The following is a 20086-nucleotide window of genomic DNA, read 5'->3' as shown; positions in this document are numbered from 1 at the left end:
TCTAATGCAAATTATTTCAGACGTTTGGAGCATCGTGCGTCGTTAGATTTTAAAGAACTGATGAGAAATTAAACAGAAAGAAGTTTGTTCGTTTGGGAATTTATGTCTGTAGAAGTCTGCTTTAAAACGGAGGGAGGGGCTTCTCCTGCCTCGGAGTATAGCCTAGGAGGCGGAGCAAGGAGAGATGTGATGAAGGGAAGTCAGGAGAAATAGCCAGGTCTCTTCTCCTCCCTCCCTCTCTCCCCCAGGCCGGGCGGAGGCTGCCCGGATGCTAATTACTTATTACACTGCAGATCTGTACATAAAATGCTTAACTACTTACAGAATCGGACTCCCCCCGCTCCGGCCCCCCTGAGTGATGGGCTGATGCCGAAGAATGGCCGGAAAATGGAGCTGACATCCCAGACAGGAGGAAGGGGGGGGGGGGGGGGGGGGCTGAGACGGCCCCTAATTATCCCGCTGACCTTTCCGGGAGACTCGGCTCAGAAAGGAGAGCAGGTGACTCATGCAGGAGTTCGGCACTGAGGTGTCGGACCGCCTCACGTTTGGTCACATGACCCGTGTTTACACTCAGCTGACGGGAGGAGAACCCGCTGCAGGAGAACCTCACCCAGACTTCTGCCATGTCATGTGACCCCGACAGGACGCCACCCTCCCTCAGCGCTCTTCCTCTTCTCCGAAAACGTCCCCGTCCATCCTGGTGTATCCTGAGGGTTCTGGTCAGTTCTGGGTCTGTCCCAGGGTTCTCCCTCTTGTCGGACATGCTGACCATCCTCACCAGATTTCTGCCGTGCACCTCACCGGGTTCCCTATAGAACCGGCGGACTCTCCGTCAGACCAGCTGCCCATCGAACCCTCGGCTTCCCCTGGACTGTGTGGAAAACCCTCAACAGTCTCGTAGCTGCTGCTAACTATGCTATCTGCTGCTAGCTACTGCTAAATACGCTAGCTTTTGAACCTTCCTGTTGTGGCTTGCACAGGTAGGTTCAGTCGTGCAGCCTTTCTGGCTTCTGGAGCAGATGAAATCCATCTTCTCTGTTTTGAGGAGGACTTCCTGAGGCCCGTGCGTTTTTTACGCCTTCATGCTCTCGTGGCTCCGGTTGTGGGCAGGGTGGGTTGCTTCTGGTAATGGTCCGGATCATAAGATGCCAGCAGAGGCTTTTAAACACGAACCAAATGACTTATCCGATCTTATTTGTGGCGCCCGATTGGATTCAGATTGATTTTAACATTCACAGCCTCTGAAATGGGTTCTAATGGATCCCATTATATTCATCCTAAAACAAGTCTGAAGAACCGTTCTCCACATCATCCCGACCCTCGTACACAGAACCACCTCTGGATCGCAAAACAACTGCCAGAGCGCTCCTGATCAGAACCAGGATGGTCCAGGATGAGGGCCAACGGTCGTAAACGGGTACCGTTACTGAAGCGTCCAAACAAGCGTGGCGGAGAGACCAATGAGAATAAAAAAGGCCGTCTGCCTCCATCATCCGCCAATGACCCGTCCTGAAAGTCATCCTCGCTGCAGCAGGTCCAACGGCGATGAAGAAGGACCCGCCTCAGAGAAAAAAAACATCTACATTTACTAAATGACTTCAAAAGTCTTTAAAAGCCTCATTTCTTATTGGGTCCAGTTAAAAATGTTTCTTTTATGCAACGTTCTTTTAAATCAATACATCGCTTTAGAGCTGAACCGGACCGCCGTTCATCCACAGAACCGCATCATTTAAATCTGAGTGAGTAAAAGTCCAATTACGGGCCGTGTCCCTGCAGACATTCAGACCTGATCCGGTTTCCGCCGGTCTTATCGGTCCTTCCCTGATCCACCGTGGTCAGAAAACCGTCTCGATTTGATTTGGCGTTTTTATTTCTACGAGTTTTTTTTTTACACAAAGGTTTCAAATCGCTCCTGCGGGGGGGGTGTCTGAGGATGAGTTCTGATGAAGAGCGTCCTTTAAAGAGAACATCTGACCCGAATCTGAAGCAGAAAGTAACAAGGATGCACACTAATCCACCTGCCACACTTGAGGGGACAGGTGAGGAAGAGGATGAAGTCTTCATCAGACACAGCCCTGAAGGTGATTTGTGACAGACTCACGTTTAATAGCTTTGCTGCAGGTGTAGCGATGGAAGTGACCTAGGGGCGGTGCTAGCACGGGCTGTCCAGGCAGGCATAGCAAGCGCTCCTCTGATTCCAGCCCACAAGCCCAGCATCAGGACCGCTGACCCGAATCGAGAGATGTGTTCCTTTGACGTTCTGGAATCAGAACCGATCGAGCTCACATCCAGCGATCCCTCTCCGCTCCGATCACTCTCATATCCAGTCAACGATCATTTCAATAGATTGTTTAATTACGCTCACTTAAAATCTGATTATCATGGAGGCAGGGCCTTCCTCTTCCTCTCTCCTCTTCCTCCTTTCAGCCGCCAGCTCTTCTGTTCTCCAACCAGTTTTGTCCAATTAGCAGGAGGGATGCTACGCTCCATTAAATCCACTCGCCGCCGTGCTCCCCCCCGCCTCCCCCCGAGACCCCACTTTGTTACGTAAGGAGGCTGACGGTGATGTAATGGACGGATGAAAGTGGGCGGGGTTCAATAATGTCGTATTCTTTTATTATTATAGTAAATATTATTGAATTCTAATGTATTATTCTTTTTTTTAATACGTGTGCCATCAATTCAGCATGCACCACTGCCCCGGTGCATGCTGGGATGGATGCATCGTGGGTGGGGTGGTCCCTGGGATAGACCCCCAGGCCCCTGGAGATGAGAGGCAGGAAACCCTGTACCGCTACCGCTAATTAATGAAGCTCTCCATCAAGCAGGAGAGTGTGTGTAGGTGTGTGTGTGTGGGTGTGGGTGTGCATGTGTGCGTGTGTGTGTGTAGGTGTGTGTGTGTGTGTGTGTGTGGTGCTTCAGAGAATAAATTACAGCTTCTCCTTGAGGCTCTGAAGGGACTGCATGAATTTCACAGCTGAAAAATCATCCATCCTTCCTCTACACAGGCGTTTACACACACACGTTTACACACACACACACTTACACACACACACTTACACACACACACATGTTTACACACACACGCGTTTACACACACGCGTTTACACACACACACGCTTACACACACATTTCCAATTTCTTTCTGTCGTTCCAAACTGATGCTTGATATTTTAACTCAGCAACTTAAACACACTGACAGGACGTGGATTGATGACCTCGTTACCATGGCACCAGTCAGCGGGTGGGACGTATTAGTCAATCAGTGAACGTTGTGTGTGTGATGTTTAGGCGTCGGCGTTTTAGAATAGGCCCATAATTGATAGCATCATCGGTTTCTAAATGTGATTAGCTCCATTGACGAAAGGCAAATATTGAAGCAGTGATTAGCGTAGCCTCATTACTGCTTTCATGCTAGGAAGCTACTGGAGACGGGCTAAAGGAAGACGAGCAGAAGCATCACGCTCTTCATCACGTTGTTGTTTACTCACTGTAAGCATTTAAAGAAACAGGCGACCCGACTTCTCCATGATGGAGCTGTCAGTGCTCTAGAAGTCTAATTCATCTAATCAGAATAACTGATGGTTCATCAAGCCCCACCCACTGAGAGGGGAAAGGGGCGGGGCTGGTTGTTCAGTAAAGGTGGGGCTAAAGGATCAGGAGTCTCACCTGGGCGATGCATTCAGGTGTTGCCGTGACTCTGAATCTCACCGTAACATTTTATATTTATTTAAGAGACTTAGATAAATGTTTACACTAAACATGTTTACCGTATACAACCCAACAACACAAACCAAAACAACGCTGCTGTATTGATCCTGGTGAAACATCCTGCTGATCAGAGATCTGTTTAACTAGCTGCAGTACGTTATAAAATACACCAGGGAATATAAAAGTACATGTTAGTACACATGCACACACACACACTGATGTCAGAGCTGCGTATCCCTGAGGTCGCCCTCCACGCCCTCAGGTCATGATGCTGCCCTACTTCCTGTTGACGCACACACACACACACACACACACACACACACACACACACACACACACAGGCCTTTGATTGGCAGGTGCACACAGCGTGAAATAACAGCAGCCAGACTGTTTTGCTCTTTGTGGGTGGGGCTGATGGGACAGGAAGGAGTGCTGCCGTCCAATAGGAAAGCCCCGTCTGATTTATCCACTGTTTACACCCGAGGCGCCGCCGACCCGTTAATCTGTCCTTCAGAACATTTGCTGAGCCGAACGTGAAATGAGGCGTGGAGCAGGGCCGTTTATTATTCCAGCTGATTGGAGGCGGCTCTTCAGCCAATAGGAGACCGGCAAAGAACTGCCGACCAGGACCAGGACAGGTTGAGGTTCTCATGAGGGCTTCTCCATTTAATGTCGGCCATCTGAGAAGCCGTGAGCGATGGTGTTCTGACAGGTTTTAGAACATACGTGTGGTTCTAATGATCTTCATGTTGAGGAGAACCGGAGCCGTCGTCAGACAGGAAGTTCACCATCATATTTTCGGGGTTGTGCTTTCTGTCCGGAGTCTCAGCGGAGGAGTTCCCTTTACGTTGCTCCTTTATGGCCGCCTCCTCCTCCTCCTCCTCCTGGAGCAGGGAGGGGGGGAGGGGGGGGGAGCTCTGCTCCTCTTTCTGCCTCCTGGAACCTCATTGATTTCTTTATTATTGCTCCTCTCGTGATGACATTTCCCATTTTTTGTCAGTTCAGCTTTTTTTCTTGGCTCTCTGATTTCGATTGATGATTATTCCACATCAGTCGCTCTGATTTGATGACGGAGTTATTGCTTCCCTCGTTCCCAGTTATTCCTGCCCACTGCAGCACGGCAGGCCGGAACGCCGAGCGGAAAATAACATCACGAGAGCAGGCGAGAGATGTTTTGACACCTCAGCAGAAGACTGACTGGCGGATTAATTGATTTTCTTAGTGGTGCAGGGAAGAGATTAATGAGAAGAAAATGGGGAGGAGGGGCTTGATGACAGGTGCATGCGTTGTGAACACCAGCAGGAACCTGCTGATAGCGTTAGACACAATCACCTGTGTGGACCAATCAGAACCTTTACACCAGCTGGTGATGGGAGGGTCGTTGTTACACCTGAGAGATGACAGCAAAGGTAAGACTAGTACTTTGATAAATACCTTCATGAGGTGTGTGAATATTTTAGTTTTTCAGGGTGACATCGATGTTTGGTCACGGAACAGGAAGTTGTAATGAAGGGATGCACTGAAACCCAGCTAGCTAGCAGAGATGGCTATAGCTAGCTGATCTGGATTGGTGGAGGCGGTGTCGCTCCACAGAAATAAATATGTATGAACATTAGAACACGCATGTTCCCTATCGAGATCTACCAAACAACTTGATCCATCCATTTACCATCCTGTTCCCTCCTAACAGAACCATCTATCAGCCGGTTTCCTCCTAACAGAACCATCTAGTAGCCGTTCCCTCCTAACAGAACCATCTAGTAGCCGGTTCCCTCCTATCAGAACCATCTAGTAGCCGTTCCCTCCTAACAGAACCATCTAGCAGCTGGTTCCCTCCTATCAGAACCATCTAGTAGCCGTTCCCTTCTAACAGAACCATCTATCAGCCGGTTCCCTCCTATCAGAACCATCTAGCAGCCGGTTCCCTCCTATCAGAACCATCTAGCAGCCGGTTCCCTTCTATCAGAACCATCTAGCAGCCGGTTCCCTTCTATCAGAACCATCTAGTAGCTGTTCCCTCCTATCAGAACCATCTATCAGCCGGTTCCCTCCTATCAGAACCATCTAGCAGCCGTGGGTTATTATGACATAATCTGTCCTGATATAATGAAATGAAGGCTGTGTCTTTGTTAGCAGAAAATAATTCCACATAGAACTAACCCCCCCTCCCCCCCTCCGTTATTAGCCAATTAAAAAATAATGATGACGTCCATTATGATCGGACAAACATGACATGGAAATAATTAGTGCCAAAAACACTCACCGCGGTGACGGTGGCCATTTTGTTTTCATGTTCCTCATTCGTCTCCCTCCGACCCGGGGGTCGGATGAGAGGCGGGGTGGGAGCTGCAGAGGAGGTGCTCAGAAAGTCATTATGTAGGAGCAGGTAATGGAAAGGCCTGGGGAAAGTGTGCAATAAGAGGCGCTGGGCTTATCTCCCACCCAGACCGGCCTGAAAACCGTTAATTACCCGATCCCGGCGCTGGCTGTCTCCGCCCCTCCCCCCAGCAGCACATGCTCCGCCCTCACGCCGTCCTTCCTCTGCCCTACACTCCTTTACCTCGGCCACGATTCGCGCTGATCGGCTCATCAACGCAACTCTATTTTATGAAGTAGAATAACTTTTTATCTGTTGGTTGTTCTACATTCATTGTTTAATATTTGTATTGATTGATGATCAAATGCAGCGATCCAACAGAGAGGTTTCGTCCGTTGCGTTGGACGAGCGTAGCCTCGATACAGAGCTAGCGTCTCCTTTTGTCGTCGTCTTTGACAGAGCTCAGGATTTTCCGTGTGAAAGCGTGTTTGGCGGCGCCGGTGCGACCCGTTCTGCTGTTTCTCCTCCGTCTAATTATGAGGAGCGGTTCTTCTGCACCTCCTCTGTTCTTGTACAGGTGTGAACCTCCTCATTATTAGCGTTAGCCGGCCCTGCTGGGAGGGCCACACTGGGAGTCTCGGCCTTCCTCATGATCTCTCTCTTGCTCACCTCATTAAGTCGCCACCCCCAACTCGATTATTCACACCATTTAGCACTCGGTCCTCGGTTCTCTCCGCTCGCGTCTCTCCTACCTTTTCTCGCCTTGCTCTTTAATTTCACCACATTTGAGCTCATTTCCTGTAATCATTGCAGCGGCGCTGGAAGTTATTTTAATCTGCTATTTCGCTCGCTGCTCACTGATATAAATCCGAACATCTTGTTCTGCTAATGGCATTAGCCTTGTTTTAGCGCCGTGCCTCTGGAGGACGGCCCGCAGTGACCGCCCCTTTCTTCTGGGCCGCGGTTGGACATTGTTTCTTTGTTTTCTGCGAATGCCAGCGGCATGTTTCACGCTAACAACAACGCCGCGGCTAAATGACGGCGGTGCCGGCGTGCAGGCAAACCGCCGCAGGCCAGCAAAGTCCAGGTTTAGACCCGTGAAATCACAGTTCTGTAAATGTCATATCCGTTTTTTCCATTTTCTTTAGTCTGGTTATATAAATGACATCTAAGATCCGAAGCTAAACGCTTTCTCAAACGTCCTCCTGGATCTGCAGCGCATCGCTGGAAGTATCTACTTCATTAAATATCACCCAGTCAAGTCAGATCTTTGCCCTGGAACTGGAAGCTGCAGCCGTCAAACCGTCCCGTCACGGATGACGACGTGTTCCAGCTGATGTATTTACCGTGAACACCCGAGCGTCACCGCGTGTGTATCTGACATACTGTAGACATCTTGGGCGTCAGTTTCAGGTGCTTTCTGGATGTTCCAGTCGTTTGAGAATAGATTTGGGTTTTCTTGAAGAAGAGGAGTAGAGTGGACGGAGAATGGATGTTAGCTCAGTTGTCTTTGTGTCCCATCAGCACCGGCCTCAGCCACCGATGGAAACGCAGATGTTGACCGAGCTCATTAAGTAAATAGCTCTATAATTGATTTCAGTCGATAGCCCATCCTCAGCAGGGGTCTGCACCTGCCGATCGGCTCCAGGGGGCCGGCGCTAACGGCTCTGATGAATGAAATGCGTGAGCTTCCCGATAATGCCGCTCGTTGCAAATGCTTATGGGGATTAGTTTGACTCGAGTGTCGCTGTTAAGGGAGCTAATGCTGATTCCCAGCAGAGGGCTGCCTTTCTGATAAAGGCGATTGATTAGGTGCAGAAGGCTGCAGCTCCGAGGGGTGTCTGTCGTGTGTTTTCTGTAGATGTAATTGTGTAAACTACGGTAACCATAGCGCAGTACTGATAGTAAATAGGAAGGTGTTCATTCCCTGTCTTGCTCTGCAGAGGCCGGCCCACTGCTTAGCGCACCGCTGCACGGCTGATTAAGTCGCATCATCGTCTAACTTTATTAGCCATGACGCTGCCGGGACAGAGGAACACGTCCCACCTCAAATGGTTGCTCATTTTTATCCGCCGGCTGTCTGTTCAGTTCGGTTCGGTTTACCTGCCTCCGGCCTCGTCAGACCGCCGGCGACCCGTCAGCGCTACTCGGTCCACGCTGGCGGTTTTAGTTTTTAATAAACGGATGTTGTGAAACCAGAACACACGCAGGCACCGTCTTCTTCATGTGTGGATGCGCTTGACTGACGGCCTTCCCACAGGAATGGTAAATGGACTGCACTTGTATAGCGCTTTTTCCACCTTAGCGGTGCTCAAAGCGCTTTACATTAGGCCTCATATTCACACATTCACACTCCAGTTGGTCGACTGCTGCCATGCAAGATGCTGCCAGACGCACTGGGAGCAATTTGGGGTTCAGTATCTTGCCCAAGGACACTTCGACATGCGGACAGTCAGAGCTGGGATTCGAACCACCGACTTTCTGATCACTGGACGACCCACTCTACCAACTGAGCCAAGCAAACAAACAAACACTGGACACACATGACAAGAAACAGACTTCCTGTGAATGTGGCTGACATCACATAGCGGCCAGGGAAGCAACGTGCTAACGTTACCATTTATGGCGACGCCCTCTGTCGGACTGAGTCCAGGATAGCGTTGGAAGTCTGTCTGCTCCCACGCCGGAAGCCTTGACTTGTTAACGATCACGGGAGGTTTTAGCGGTGGAACGAATAATCAATTAGCGGCTCATCCTTATTGGGGAACCGGTGCCGTGATGATCAGGTCAGGGATCACATCCGCCGCCACGCTGCTAGCTTCACTCGTGTTTCTCTGCGGCTCACGCTGTGCGAACGCCGTCACGTTCCTCGTGTCCGTCGGTCGCAGGAGGACGCTCACTCGTCCTCGGAGAGGCTCTGGGATCCTTCTGACAGCCGACGCCCGCTCTTGTGAGCTGAATCCGGAATGGGCTCGTCGCATTGTCAGATCCAGGCAGCTGTTCCGGGTGGGTTAGCGCGTCACAATAAACCCCGCCCCTCTCCATTCTCTTTACACACGCTTCCTTAGGGACATTTGTGCGGGGCTCCAGCAGTAAACACGTCTCATTACAAGGCCTTTTATTTCCGGGCGGCAAAGACACATCCAAATCAATTCCCGCTCGCCTTTTGATGGAGCGTGCCGGAGCCGGAACGCCGCTCGGGCGCTGAGCATTTTATGGAGGCGCAGCAAAGATGACAGCACAATGCGCCTGTTATCAGTGGGCTTTGCTGCTCTTTCACTTCAACGGCGCTGCTCTACTTTTCTGTCTAATCTTTCCTTAGATAGACGATAGAAGATTTCAAGACTTCAAGACTTCAAAGATCTATTGTCATTGTAGTGCAACAAAATTATGTTTGAGCAGCAACACTTCATAGTTTGGAATGCACCCCCCCCCATAATAATAACCCAATGTGAACATTTAGCCCTTTATGACACCAGAACAACGCGATCTAGCAGCATTAGCAACGTCAGATGGCCCATGAGAAATAGCACACAGGGCAGGGACAAACTGGGAGACACAAAAGATGGAAGGAGAAGAAAGGGAATGCTGGGAAGTACAAAAAAAAAGATTTGGCCATAAAAATTCTGATTAAGACGGACAATTGAAAAAATTCTCACGTTTGAAATTTAAGACAAACAATGGAGTCAACAGGAAACTGCTCCTCCGGGCGCGTCCGTAGCCGGATGGCCGGACTGGTCCGCCGGATGCGGACGCTCGCTCGCTGCTCTCCGACTCTCTTCTCAGTCCATTTATCTCATTAACGTCTGGCGATCTCCAGCGGCGGCGAAAATGAACTGTTAATCTCTCCTCTCATCAATCTCTGCGGCCCGGAAGGCCGAGTCTCTCGCCGCATCGCAAAACGATGACTGGCACTTTTACTTGTTTGGAGAAATAAGTGGAGGTGGGGGCTAAATTGAATTTTAATGGGTCGTCCGTACCCCCAGTGAAAGGTGTAATCCATTACTGACTGATTGTAATGTTATTTGTTGCCAGTGTTGATTTATGGTACGTGTAGCACAGCGGGCTAAAGGTGGGCACGTTGGGGAAGGAAGCTCAGTGCGTTGATGGGGTTTTAACTAAGAGCACACCGGGGGGGGGGGGGTAAGAGCATAGTACCTGTTTATTTACCTCCTTTTGAAAGGAGCAAGAAGGATCTATTAGAGGAGTCAGATAGTTACAGGAGAGGAAATGTCAGCCTGGTTAGCCCTGCTAGCCCGATTAGCCTCGTTTTAATTGGCTGGCATCACCTCTGACCAATCGTCTCCTCCAATGGGGTCAAGACCCGCAGAGCATTTACACGAGCATGCAGAACTGTCCTGCTTCCTTCAGCCGTAGCCGTAGCCGTTAGCGTCTCCATGCTGTCCTTCCAGTATCTGTTAGTGCAGCCCTGGGAGCGAAGCTAACCTTGTTATCGTGAGCGTCCCCCTCAGACGGAGGCTGACACTCGCTTCCAGTAATCCGGCACCAGCAGCTGGCGTGCCGGGGAAAAACAAATCAATTAGAAATCTCTGCTAGCATGGAAACTTTGTTACGGAGGCTCTGGAGTATGGAGCAGCTGGTGGATCCCATCGTCTTTGCATCTTCACCCAGCTCAGGTTAGCCGTCGTGTAAGTCATCTCCTCTCCGAGGAGCCGCCATCTGCTGGCGATAAAACATCCCGTCACCACGGAGCCGCTGCGTTGGGGACAGAGGCGTCCGGGTTGTCTAAACAGCTCGATGTTCCATGCCGTCGCCGTCGTGGCGTACGAGATGCTCCAGAGAGACTTCCTACGACTCCAGGAAGTTTCTTCTCCAGGAACGAACGCTTCAACTTTAAATTTATGCTTTTTGTGACGGCAGAAGTCCCAAACCGGAACGAGCCGCCGGAGGAACCGGAGCTCTTATTCTCTGTTGTCTTTTAAATCTGTCCTCAAAGACATTTGTATGCACTTACTGCTGGCTTTGTCTTCTTTTAATTCTGTTGTTTTTATGCTCCAGATTTCGTCTTCAGCTGCTGGCCTGATGCCACCTGGGCGGAGCTTATTTACTGCTTCCAGTCTTTTTTTAAATCATCCTTTCCTCCTTCACTCGTTTTCCTCATAGTTTCTACTCAGGACATTCGTCGTCTAACAAATCAGCCCCATCAAACTTTCAGTCAAACCCGTCTCGTCTTCATGAGCGGGTCGGATCATCTCTCTCTCTCTTTGTCTCTTTCTCTGTCTGTCTCTCTTTCAGTCTGTCTCGTTCTCTGTCACTCCCTCTCTCTCTCTCTCTCTCTCTCTTTGTCTCTATCTGTCTGTCTCTCTGTTTGTCTCGTTCTCTGTCACTCCATCTCTCTCTCTCTGTCTGTCTGTCCGTCTGTGTCTCTCTGTCTCTCCAACTCTCTCTCTGTCGCTCTCTGTCTGTCTGTCTCTCTCTCTCTTTCATTATCTTTTATTCATAAGCAGTAAAATAAAAGAACAGCAGCAGTAATATAATAGAATAATAATAATGCAGGATTCCAACGGAGCAAGGTCAAAGGGATTTAGGGTCGTGAAAATGAAATGTTCTTATTTCCACAATCCGGATCAGCGCTGTTTGTCTCGGCTTGTAAAACGCACACACCTACACACACACACTCACACACACACACACACACACACAGATTTGCTGATTTTTCTGCAGAATATTAAAGACAAAACAGAACCTGTTACATTAAAGCTAATCCCCTGTAATGTTCCCTCCAGTCACAACAAGACACAGGTTCTGTGGTTCTGTTAAGGTTCTAGGGACAGCAGAGAACAGCGTCCAGTTGGCTTTCGTCTGTGCTGATGTTTGATTGGCTGAACCGTTTCATCACTCTGTGTCACCTGTGGAGGAACCATGGTCGACATGTGTAGTATCGTTAGCCTAACGTTAGCTAACGGAGCAATCCTGACAAAATGGTCAAAAGAACGGCATCGGAAAATATTTCCAACAGGAATCAACACTTAGAAGGATAAGCCCCTCCACCGGGCCGTCCAGTAATTAAGCAGGATTACCCATTGGTGGGAATCTGCTTAATGGTTCCAGTGTTCTTCAGAGGTTCCGGATCTGGACGCTGCTGATTAGAGTCAGTATCAGCTCTAAGCAGGGACGGTTTGACTCCTGCAAAAAGACAGCAACTATATTTCATTGATTTACCTCAGGGAGGAGGGCAGGAAAACCAGATCCAGTAGCGTTTGAGGACAGGAAGTCATCGGGTCAAGCAGCCCCCAAGCATCACATAAACGTTATGAATGTCCCTTTTAACGGCGCTGACAGCGAAGCGCGGCTTTAACCGTTAGCCGCCGCCCTCCTGAGGTGTCGCCAAAAGCAACAAGAAAGAAAGTGGAAGATATGCAGGTTAGTATCGCTGAGTCTGTTGATTCAGGTGAGGAATCGATCACTGGTGGAGGAGTCGTTCTCGTTGCCATGACGGCGGACCTCCGCTTTGAGTCGATGACCTTTGGTCCTCCCAAGGTGATTCCACAGTCCAAGTTCACGCAGTGAAACAGTTCAGGTTCACAGAGGGAAACAGTCCAGTCCAGAGTGACTTCATAGCAGAATTGGTGCTCCCAAATTAGGAATGATTGATGACTGGGACTTCAACTACAGGACTTCTTTTTCAGAAAGAATTGAGGTCATTTAAAGAGAAACACCAGTTTACTCCATATCGGGTGGAAAACAGAAGACTTTCTGTCAGTCACTAATCATTCTGCGACATTAACGACAGCCGCAGCAGCAGATTTCACCATCATTGCCTTTTAATGATCTTTTACGGACAGTTATGAACAATTATCCTCAGATTTAATGGATAACTTGCTCAATATTTTGTGATCGGGAATTAATTATATTTCATGAACTTTACAGCCAATGAAAAACAATCAACTTGCAACAGAAGAAACTGCATGACAAGATAACGCTGAGAAGACGAAGCAGAAACCCTGTGAAATTGAGAGCAGCTGGAGATTGGTTTCAGTGGGAAACACTTGGCGGGCTCAGACCCCGAGCCGCCTTCATCTGGCGTTTAGCGTTTCACCTTGAAGAGGAGCTGTGGGCTTGGTGTTAATCATCGGCTGACATTCCTTTAACAATTCGGTTCAATTCTCATCTGGAAAAAAGAGAACAAACAGGCCCATTAACGTTAATCAGTCAGATTAATAACATAAACACAGGTTAGCCCCGCCCCTTTTGATTGGATGTGACTGGTTTTCACAAAATCCCAGTTTCGGGTTTGGCCTTTTTCTGGTTTCAGATTCAATGATGTTTTGAATTACAGGAGGTGACATCATCATTAGAGGAGGAGGGACTTCCTGTGATGCGTGTTTGCTGTTTTCACATTAAGAGCTGAACCCGGCTGACAGGAAGTGTGGTGACGCCCCGCCTCTCTGCTGATCATTGTGTGATTGATTGGTGAATCACTTGTGATCACGTGATTTGGAGCATGGCGTGGGGTTCCTTGTTATTTTCTGACACGCGTGTGCAGCTGATCACGCCTTCGTGCGTCCCCGGCGCCGGGCTCTGCCGTTGATGATGCCGCTCAGTAATTGGCCGCCGGAGTGACAAGCGACGTCTCCGAGGAGATAATGAGGCGGCCATTTTGAGGAAAATGCTGACAGTTGACACAATTAACGGCAACGCCGCACAGATCGGTGCGTAAAATGTATTAGAGGGCTGATTCCAGATTACACGCTCATGAATATTAATCAGCCACTGATTACTGATTGATCATCGGGAACACGGCCTGAATTATTGCCTGGATGCTGACGGAGCTTTATAGATTTAAGATGCTCAGATGAAGAGATTGATTTTAGATCATTATTTGTGATTACTGCAGAGTGACAGCAGCACCTCGTTCCACACATCACAGATTGCTCGTAGGTTTTCACTTTTTAAGGGTTTGTGTTAAATGTTAATATGATGTCTTGGGTCGGGGCAGACGGGCCAGTAGGGAAGGGTGTGTGAATGTCAGTTTGGTTCATGTACGTAAGATAAGAGCCACAGAAGACTGTAACCTGTCCTTGGGAGAAGACGTTATGGTTGCAGAGACAGATAATGGGCCAGCTGCGTGTTGCACTCTCTCTGGGGGGGGGGGGGGGGTGCAAGTTAATCCATACTTCAAGTGCCAAGGAGAGACTTCAGTTCCTCCACCCAGTCCTTCAAAGCCCTGAAAAGCATTTTCAGATCGATGGACAATTTATCCAGTTCTTTGAAAGCTGCCGTCTTCGAGACTTTATGGTACACCAGGGCTACTCCCATCCCAGCTCGCAGATTCCCCACCCCAGCAAGCCAAATATCCTCAATGTCCTCCACAGATAGGACCGCGAGACAGACAGGCATCCCTTATGTAGTCCTCCGTGAAGGCCCCATCTGGGCAGCTCAGCTCCCCCAGGTTGCCACTCCTCAATGAAAAAATCTTGTCAATCGCGCTGATAGGCCAACTAATTAATTCCATGATTTTCATTATTTTCGGGAACGCAGCAGGCAGCGAGTCCAAGGAAAAGGTCAGCAGATAGACGAGCAAGGCAGAGTGAAACAGTCCAGGATCACACAGTGAAACAGTCCAGGTTCACACAGTGAGACAGTCCAGGATCACACAGTGAAACAGTCCAGGTTTATACAGTGAAACAGTCCAAATGCCATCATGTCTGTGAGGGCGGAGTCTCTGATTCAGACACAATCATTGGTCCAGGTGGATGATGACAGTTTCATCACGTGTCTAACCAGCAGGGTGCGCTATGATGCTTCCAGCGTACCGTTTTAATATCAGCAAGGTGATTGAGCACCAATCAGACAGCAGAATGAGACCCTGCCTCCATCAAACACTTTCAGTTTCCTGTTTCATCCGGCCTGAATCCTTGTGCGGCTGAGTTCACAGCTGATTACTCTCCAGCGCTGACAGCCCCAAACGGAGCGGCGGCGGCGCTGGACATAATGAGCTAACATTCCAGATTAACTGTCCCCTCAGGTAAACACGGGCAGAGCTGGAAGACAGACGCTCATTTTAGATCCTGATTGTTTCAAAGCCCATCCCAGACCGCCGGCGTCTTGCTGGAGGAGACACCGCACGCCGTCTCTGTCAGTTATTCACCGTGTAATTACACCTGGATGCTACCGGTGACCTTTCACAGACTTTCAGGCTTTCCAGTCAATTAAGAGCCATTTTTGAAGCAGCTGCTGAGCGGCTGACCTCCTCACGCAGGAGGATGGAAAGATTCCAATTTACAGCAGAAACCAGGAGCGATTAAAAGCACCTAAAGATCACAGTTACGCCGCTGAAGGCTCTGTAGATAGAAGACACGGGAAGGCTGTCAGAAGGAATTAGACAGCCACAGTCAACGTCTGTCTAGAGGACGGCAGCCGGACGATGTGGCCATTCCTGCCCCATCCAGGAAAATGAGACGTTTTCCTGCCTTTTGTTTGTCTTCAACAATTAACGGGCCACATGAGAAAGGGCCCGGCGGAGCGTGGAAATAATGAGAGCGCCGTGTGGTGGCTTCTGCTCTCCGAGTGGCTGGAACACCCTCTGAATGGGCATCTTTTCTTCCCGTGCTGATTCTGTCAGGATTAGCAGCGAAATGGCAGAAATCAATACTCAAATCAAAACGAGTTGAGTCCGAGTGTCGGAGTCAGAGGAGCTGGTTTCGATCTGGATTCAGATCCGGATCCTGACGATGACCCCGGAGAAACCCTGAAGACTTGTGTCCTGTGCCTTTTAGCTCACATGGAAGATCAGTGTGGTTCTTGAATTGGGTTTAGGACGACAGAAGGAGATGAACGTTCAGCTAACGCGAACAATCATTTCTTATAAATAAAACCTTCACTTTAAAAGACAAGCATGAAAGCGCGAGTGGATGATGAGCGCGTTGCTCTGGAGAATGAAGGCGCTGGAGGTTTTCACGGGTTGCATGATCGCTGTGAGTTCTTCTACAAAGACGGAGCAGGTTAAAAACCTCAGCGGAGACGGCGTGGCTTCCTGAGCGCATCGTTTCAAGTGTGGCGTCTTATTTGATCAGGTCCGAATCCAGCCAGCGCTCTCTGTGACCTGCTCACATATTAAAGCCAGCTTCTTCTTCTGTACTGGAGACGCAAAGATGAAACAGAATAGTTCTACTTCCTGTGATGTCACACCTGCAGCACACTGCACAGCAGGGATCGGATGCTTTGGTCTGATGGTTGCGTTACAAATGGAGTTGCTTTGGTTCGTGTGTTCGACCGATCAATGCTCCTTCGGATCATGTGGTCCGGATGCAGTAAGAAGAACCATGAGATGGCTCTTTGGGTCTGGGAGCACCAGTGGTACAGTCTGGGTCTTTGCTGTGTTCAAGACAAACCTATGGCATCCTGCGTGAATCTGATTGAGTGTTGTAGATCTCTTTATAAATTATGCTAATCGGTGTCGCCGCTGATGGGTCTCATCGTCCCGCTAGCAGCCGGCGTGGAGCATTGACGGAAGTTCATTTGCAGGTTCAACGGCTCTTTGTGGGCTGGCCTGTTCAGGAATCTGCAGCCATTAGCCACGTCTGTGATTGAGCTTAGCGCTCCTTCCACTCTTTGACTTTCCGTTTCGACATACTGCTGCTTTCAGCACAAATTAGCCGTGTTAAGACAGTGACTCATCGCTTCACGTTTTCTCCAAAGCCGCTGGCCGGGCAGCACCGTCTGGATCCATAAGTAACGCTAGCCTTATGTGAAAGCCAGACGGCTTGAATCAATACCGCCCCGGGCAAGGATGGACATGAAGGGGAGGGGAAAAGAACAGGATGCTGCCTAATTCAATGAAATAGACATTACCTGATGCTCGCAACGCGCCGGGGGCAAAAGTAATCAGAGACAACTTCATTTTAGAGCCCAGGAGTCCCAGCTTGCTTTCAATTAAGGGCGGAGTTTAGAACGGTGGGACGCATGGAGGGCGAGAGGCTAGCAGGTCCAGGTCGAGATCACTTCCTGTTCACTTTTACTTCTGGACCGTCTTCAGATTCCAGGGGCAGGTTTTCAGGTCCAGGGTCACATGGTGAGGCTCAGCCAATCGGGGGGGGCTCTGGACGCCCCCATTCAGAGTAACTTGTGGTTATTGAAACGTCATGTTACTGTCCTGGACGGCATCACGGCCCAACCCCAAACGGCGGCGCATGCCTGAACCGGCAGCGGCGTTAGTTGAAAAGTCTCCGTGCCAAACATGTCCAGCGCCTCCAACAGTTTCAGAACAGCTCTGGTTCTGAATGATGGCCCTGGTTCTAAAGCCACAGAGTAGAAATGTTGAAGGCAGAAGGAGAACCAGTATTAGAACCAGCATCCTTCAGGATTGTGGCCAGAAGAAGAATACTTCCTTTGAAACGTGTTCTGGGTCTTTGTTCAGTCCGTTCGGGTTTACAGCTTTGGAAACAATGAAATGACTTCGATTCAGGAAAGCATCTCATTTTAAACCTGAGGTCCAGTTCTGTGGGTTCAGTACCGGCAGTTTAACCAGTAGTTACCCCCCTCCCCCGTCACCCAGCCCACCCCCAGGTTTACACTGGCATTTACATCTCACCTTCCTCCCTGATTATCTATCGCTCACAGGCTCTGCAAGAAGCGACTCCATCGCTACACTTTCAAACGACACTCACACGCACACACACACACGCACATGCACACACACACTCTCTATTCCTGACTCGTCTGAGGTGTGTCGGTCTCAGTAATAACTGCTGACTAAGTGTTTTGGTTCAGACTCCGTTTATGATGTCATAACTTCGGTTCAGACTCCGTTTATGATGTCATAAGAACATTTTCAGGTCGAAGAAATAGAGACATTTAGAATTCTGTTTGAGGCTCCTGATGTGTTGATATTCAGATGAGTTGGCGGGACGCCGTCTCCTCGGAGACACAAGACTCTTTTGAAATGTCGCTTTTCTCTGATGTCACCCCCTCGCCTCACATGACGGGACCCTGTCTTTGTCCTCAGGTATATATGGGCCGGATGAAGGTTGGGCATCAGCCTACCCAGAATGCAGAGAGAGGAACCAGTCGCCGATCAACATCGTGGACCAGGATACCAAAGCATCGGCGGAGTATCAGGAGCTGACGCTGGAGGGCTTCGAGGCCGAGTCCTCCAACAAGACATCGATGAAGAACACGGGGAAAACAGGTAGAGGATCAGATCCTGTTACGGGCCAGAGCCCTTCTGGTCTGTAGGGTCGGGGTTCATGGGGGGGGGGTCCTCCAACCTTAGACTCAGCAAAATGTAAAAGAAACAATCTGATTTAATTGGTCCCCATGACAGGTGTGTTTCATATCACAACCAGACTCCTCCCCCAGGAAGGTGATGATGCTGGCAGGCTTACAAATAACACCTGGATAACATTTAATAAATTCAGTTAATCAAAAATAAGATCGCAAGATGAGGACAAGGACGAGCAAGAGGATGAGTACGAGGATGAAGATCATGATGAGCATCTTGTTATTTCTTTCCTCATTACAGAAATGTATTTAGCCACCCTGATGGATAATGGATGAATGATGGACGGATAATGGATGGATGATGGATGATGGATGGATAATGGATGGATGGATGGATAATGGATGGATGATGGATGGATGATGGATGGATGGATGGATGGATGATGGATGGATTGGAGCATGGCCTCTGCCGGCGTTGAACTGAGTCAGTCATGTGACTTGCTACCTGTAGCCTCTGATGCTAACAGACCACACTGCAGAGCTTGGCTAGCGCGTCGTCATTGGCAGGTGTGTGCGTGTCAAACATCAGCTCCAGCGTAGGATTATTAAACCAGACAGGTGCAGCATGCAGCCAGTCGACGATGATGAAGATTGCACGTCCCCTCGCCGTCCAGCGGCAGGTGTCGCCGCCCGCACCATTCAGCGCCGCGCCACCTGCGTTTGCCTCTCTTGACATGTGGAGGACCCTCCTCCGTCAGCCACAGGTATTTTTCACAATTCTAGGTTGTCAGTAAGATGGATGATCCTTCGCCTTCGGCGGAGAGGTGGAATTGAAAGCATGGAGAGAGGGAGGGGCCACAGCTGGCCGACGCCACGTTGACAGCAGGCTGCCCAGAGCAGAACGCGGATATTTAGCCACGTCCTCCTCCAGGAAGCGAGGAAGCATCTCAATAAGTCGCTAAATAGTCTGTGAGGTGTAAAAAGAGAAAAAGCTCCCGCCTGTCGGTTTACATCCCCCCACCTGAGGTCATGACCTCTGGGACAGCGTTTCCTCTGAACGGGTGGCGGTGGAGCCTCGGTTCCGTCCAGTCGTCCTCCTCCTGAGGTCCTCGTCCTCGTGTCCTCCTGACGTCCTCCTCCTCCTCCTCGTGTCCTCCTGGCGTCCTCGTCCTCCTCCTGAGGTCCTCCTCCTGAGGTCCTCCTCCCTGACAGGAGGTTCCCGCCGTGTGTTTGAAGCATGTCAACACGCCCTGTGCTGCTGTGCGAGGGATGATTACATGTATGTGCGGTGACTTGTGGACACGCTGTGTTTCTGTCTCTTCCAGTGTCCATCGTGTTGAAGGATGATTACTTTGTCCGGGGAGCCGGGCTGCCGGGTCGGTTCAGGGCGGAGAAGGTGGAGTTTCACTGGGGTCCGAGTAACGGGTCTGAAGGCTCCGAGCACAGCGTCAATGGCCGGCGCTTCCCGGTGGAGGTAAGAGTTCTACCGGCGCCCCGGCTGACGGCGATGGGATGGAGGGAGGGCGGGGCCTTAAACACGTCATCACTGAGACACGTGACTTTACTCAAATCCACAAAGAGCAACCCGTCCTTGTGGATGTCCCAGGACTCGAGCAAAGACAATTCCTCATGGGCTCTCATTTAACAGCTTGGCCTATGTTCCTCCCTTGGGGGAGGAGCTAATGCCAGGCTATCTTATACCTACGTGCATCAGTAGCTACGTGCAGTATTCTCTTGTTTTAATTTAACGTGATCAGTATAATAATAGTATAATAATAAAACAAAATGACGTGCAATCCTCTTGTTGTGAATCCGTGCGACAGATTTCCAAACTTTTATCATCCGGCTTTAGCGTCACGGCGCTAACCTCAGCGC

The 20086-nt window shown here is 49.7% G+C and overlaps 1 protein-coding gene across 1 annotated transcript in view; it reads left to right on the top strand.

Annotated features, from left to right (window-relative positions):
- Positions 1–20086, top strand: part of LOC137898344 (receptor-type tyrosine-protein phosphatase gamma-like) — a 104235-nt gene that overhangs the window by 52884 nt on the left and 31265 nt on the right. Inside the window, exons 3-4 of the mRNA XM_068742370.1 lie at positions 17997–18179; positions 19537–19685. Of these exons, the coding sequence (XP_068598471.1) occupies positions 17997–18179; positions 19537–19685 (332 nt within the window). The remainder of the gene's footprint in view (positions 1–17996; positions 18180–19536; positions 19686–20086) is intronic.

The sequence above is a fragment of the Brachionichthys hirsutus genome, chromosome 8, assembly GCF_040956055.1.
Source record: "Brachionichthys hirsutus isolate HB-005 chromosome 8, CSIRO-AGI_Bhir_v1, whole genome shotgun sequence".
NCBI lineage: Eukaryota > Metazoa > Chordata > Actinopteri > Lophiiformes > Brachionichthyidae > Brachionichthys > Brachionichthys hirsutus.
Note: the sequence above shows the minus strand (reverse complement) of the source record. Positions and strands in the feature narration are given on the sequence as shown.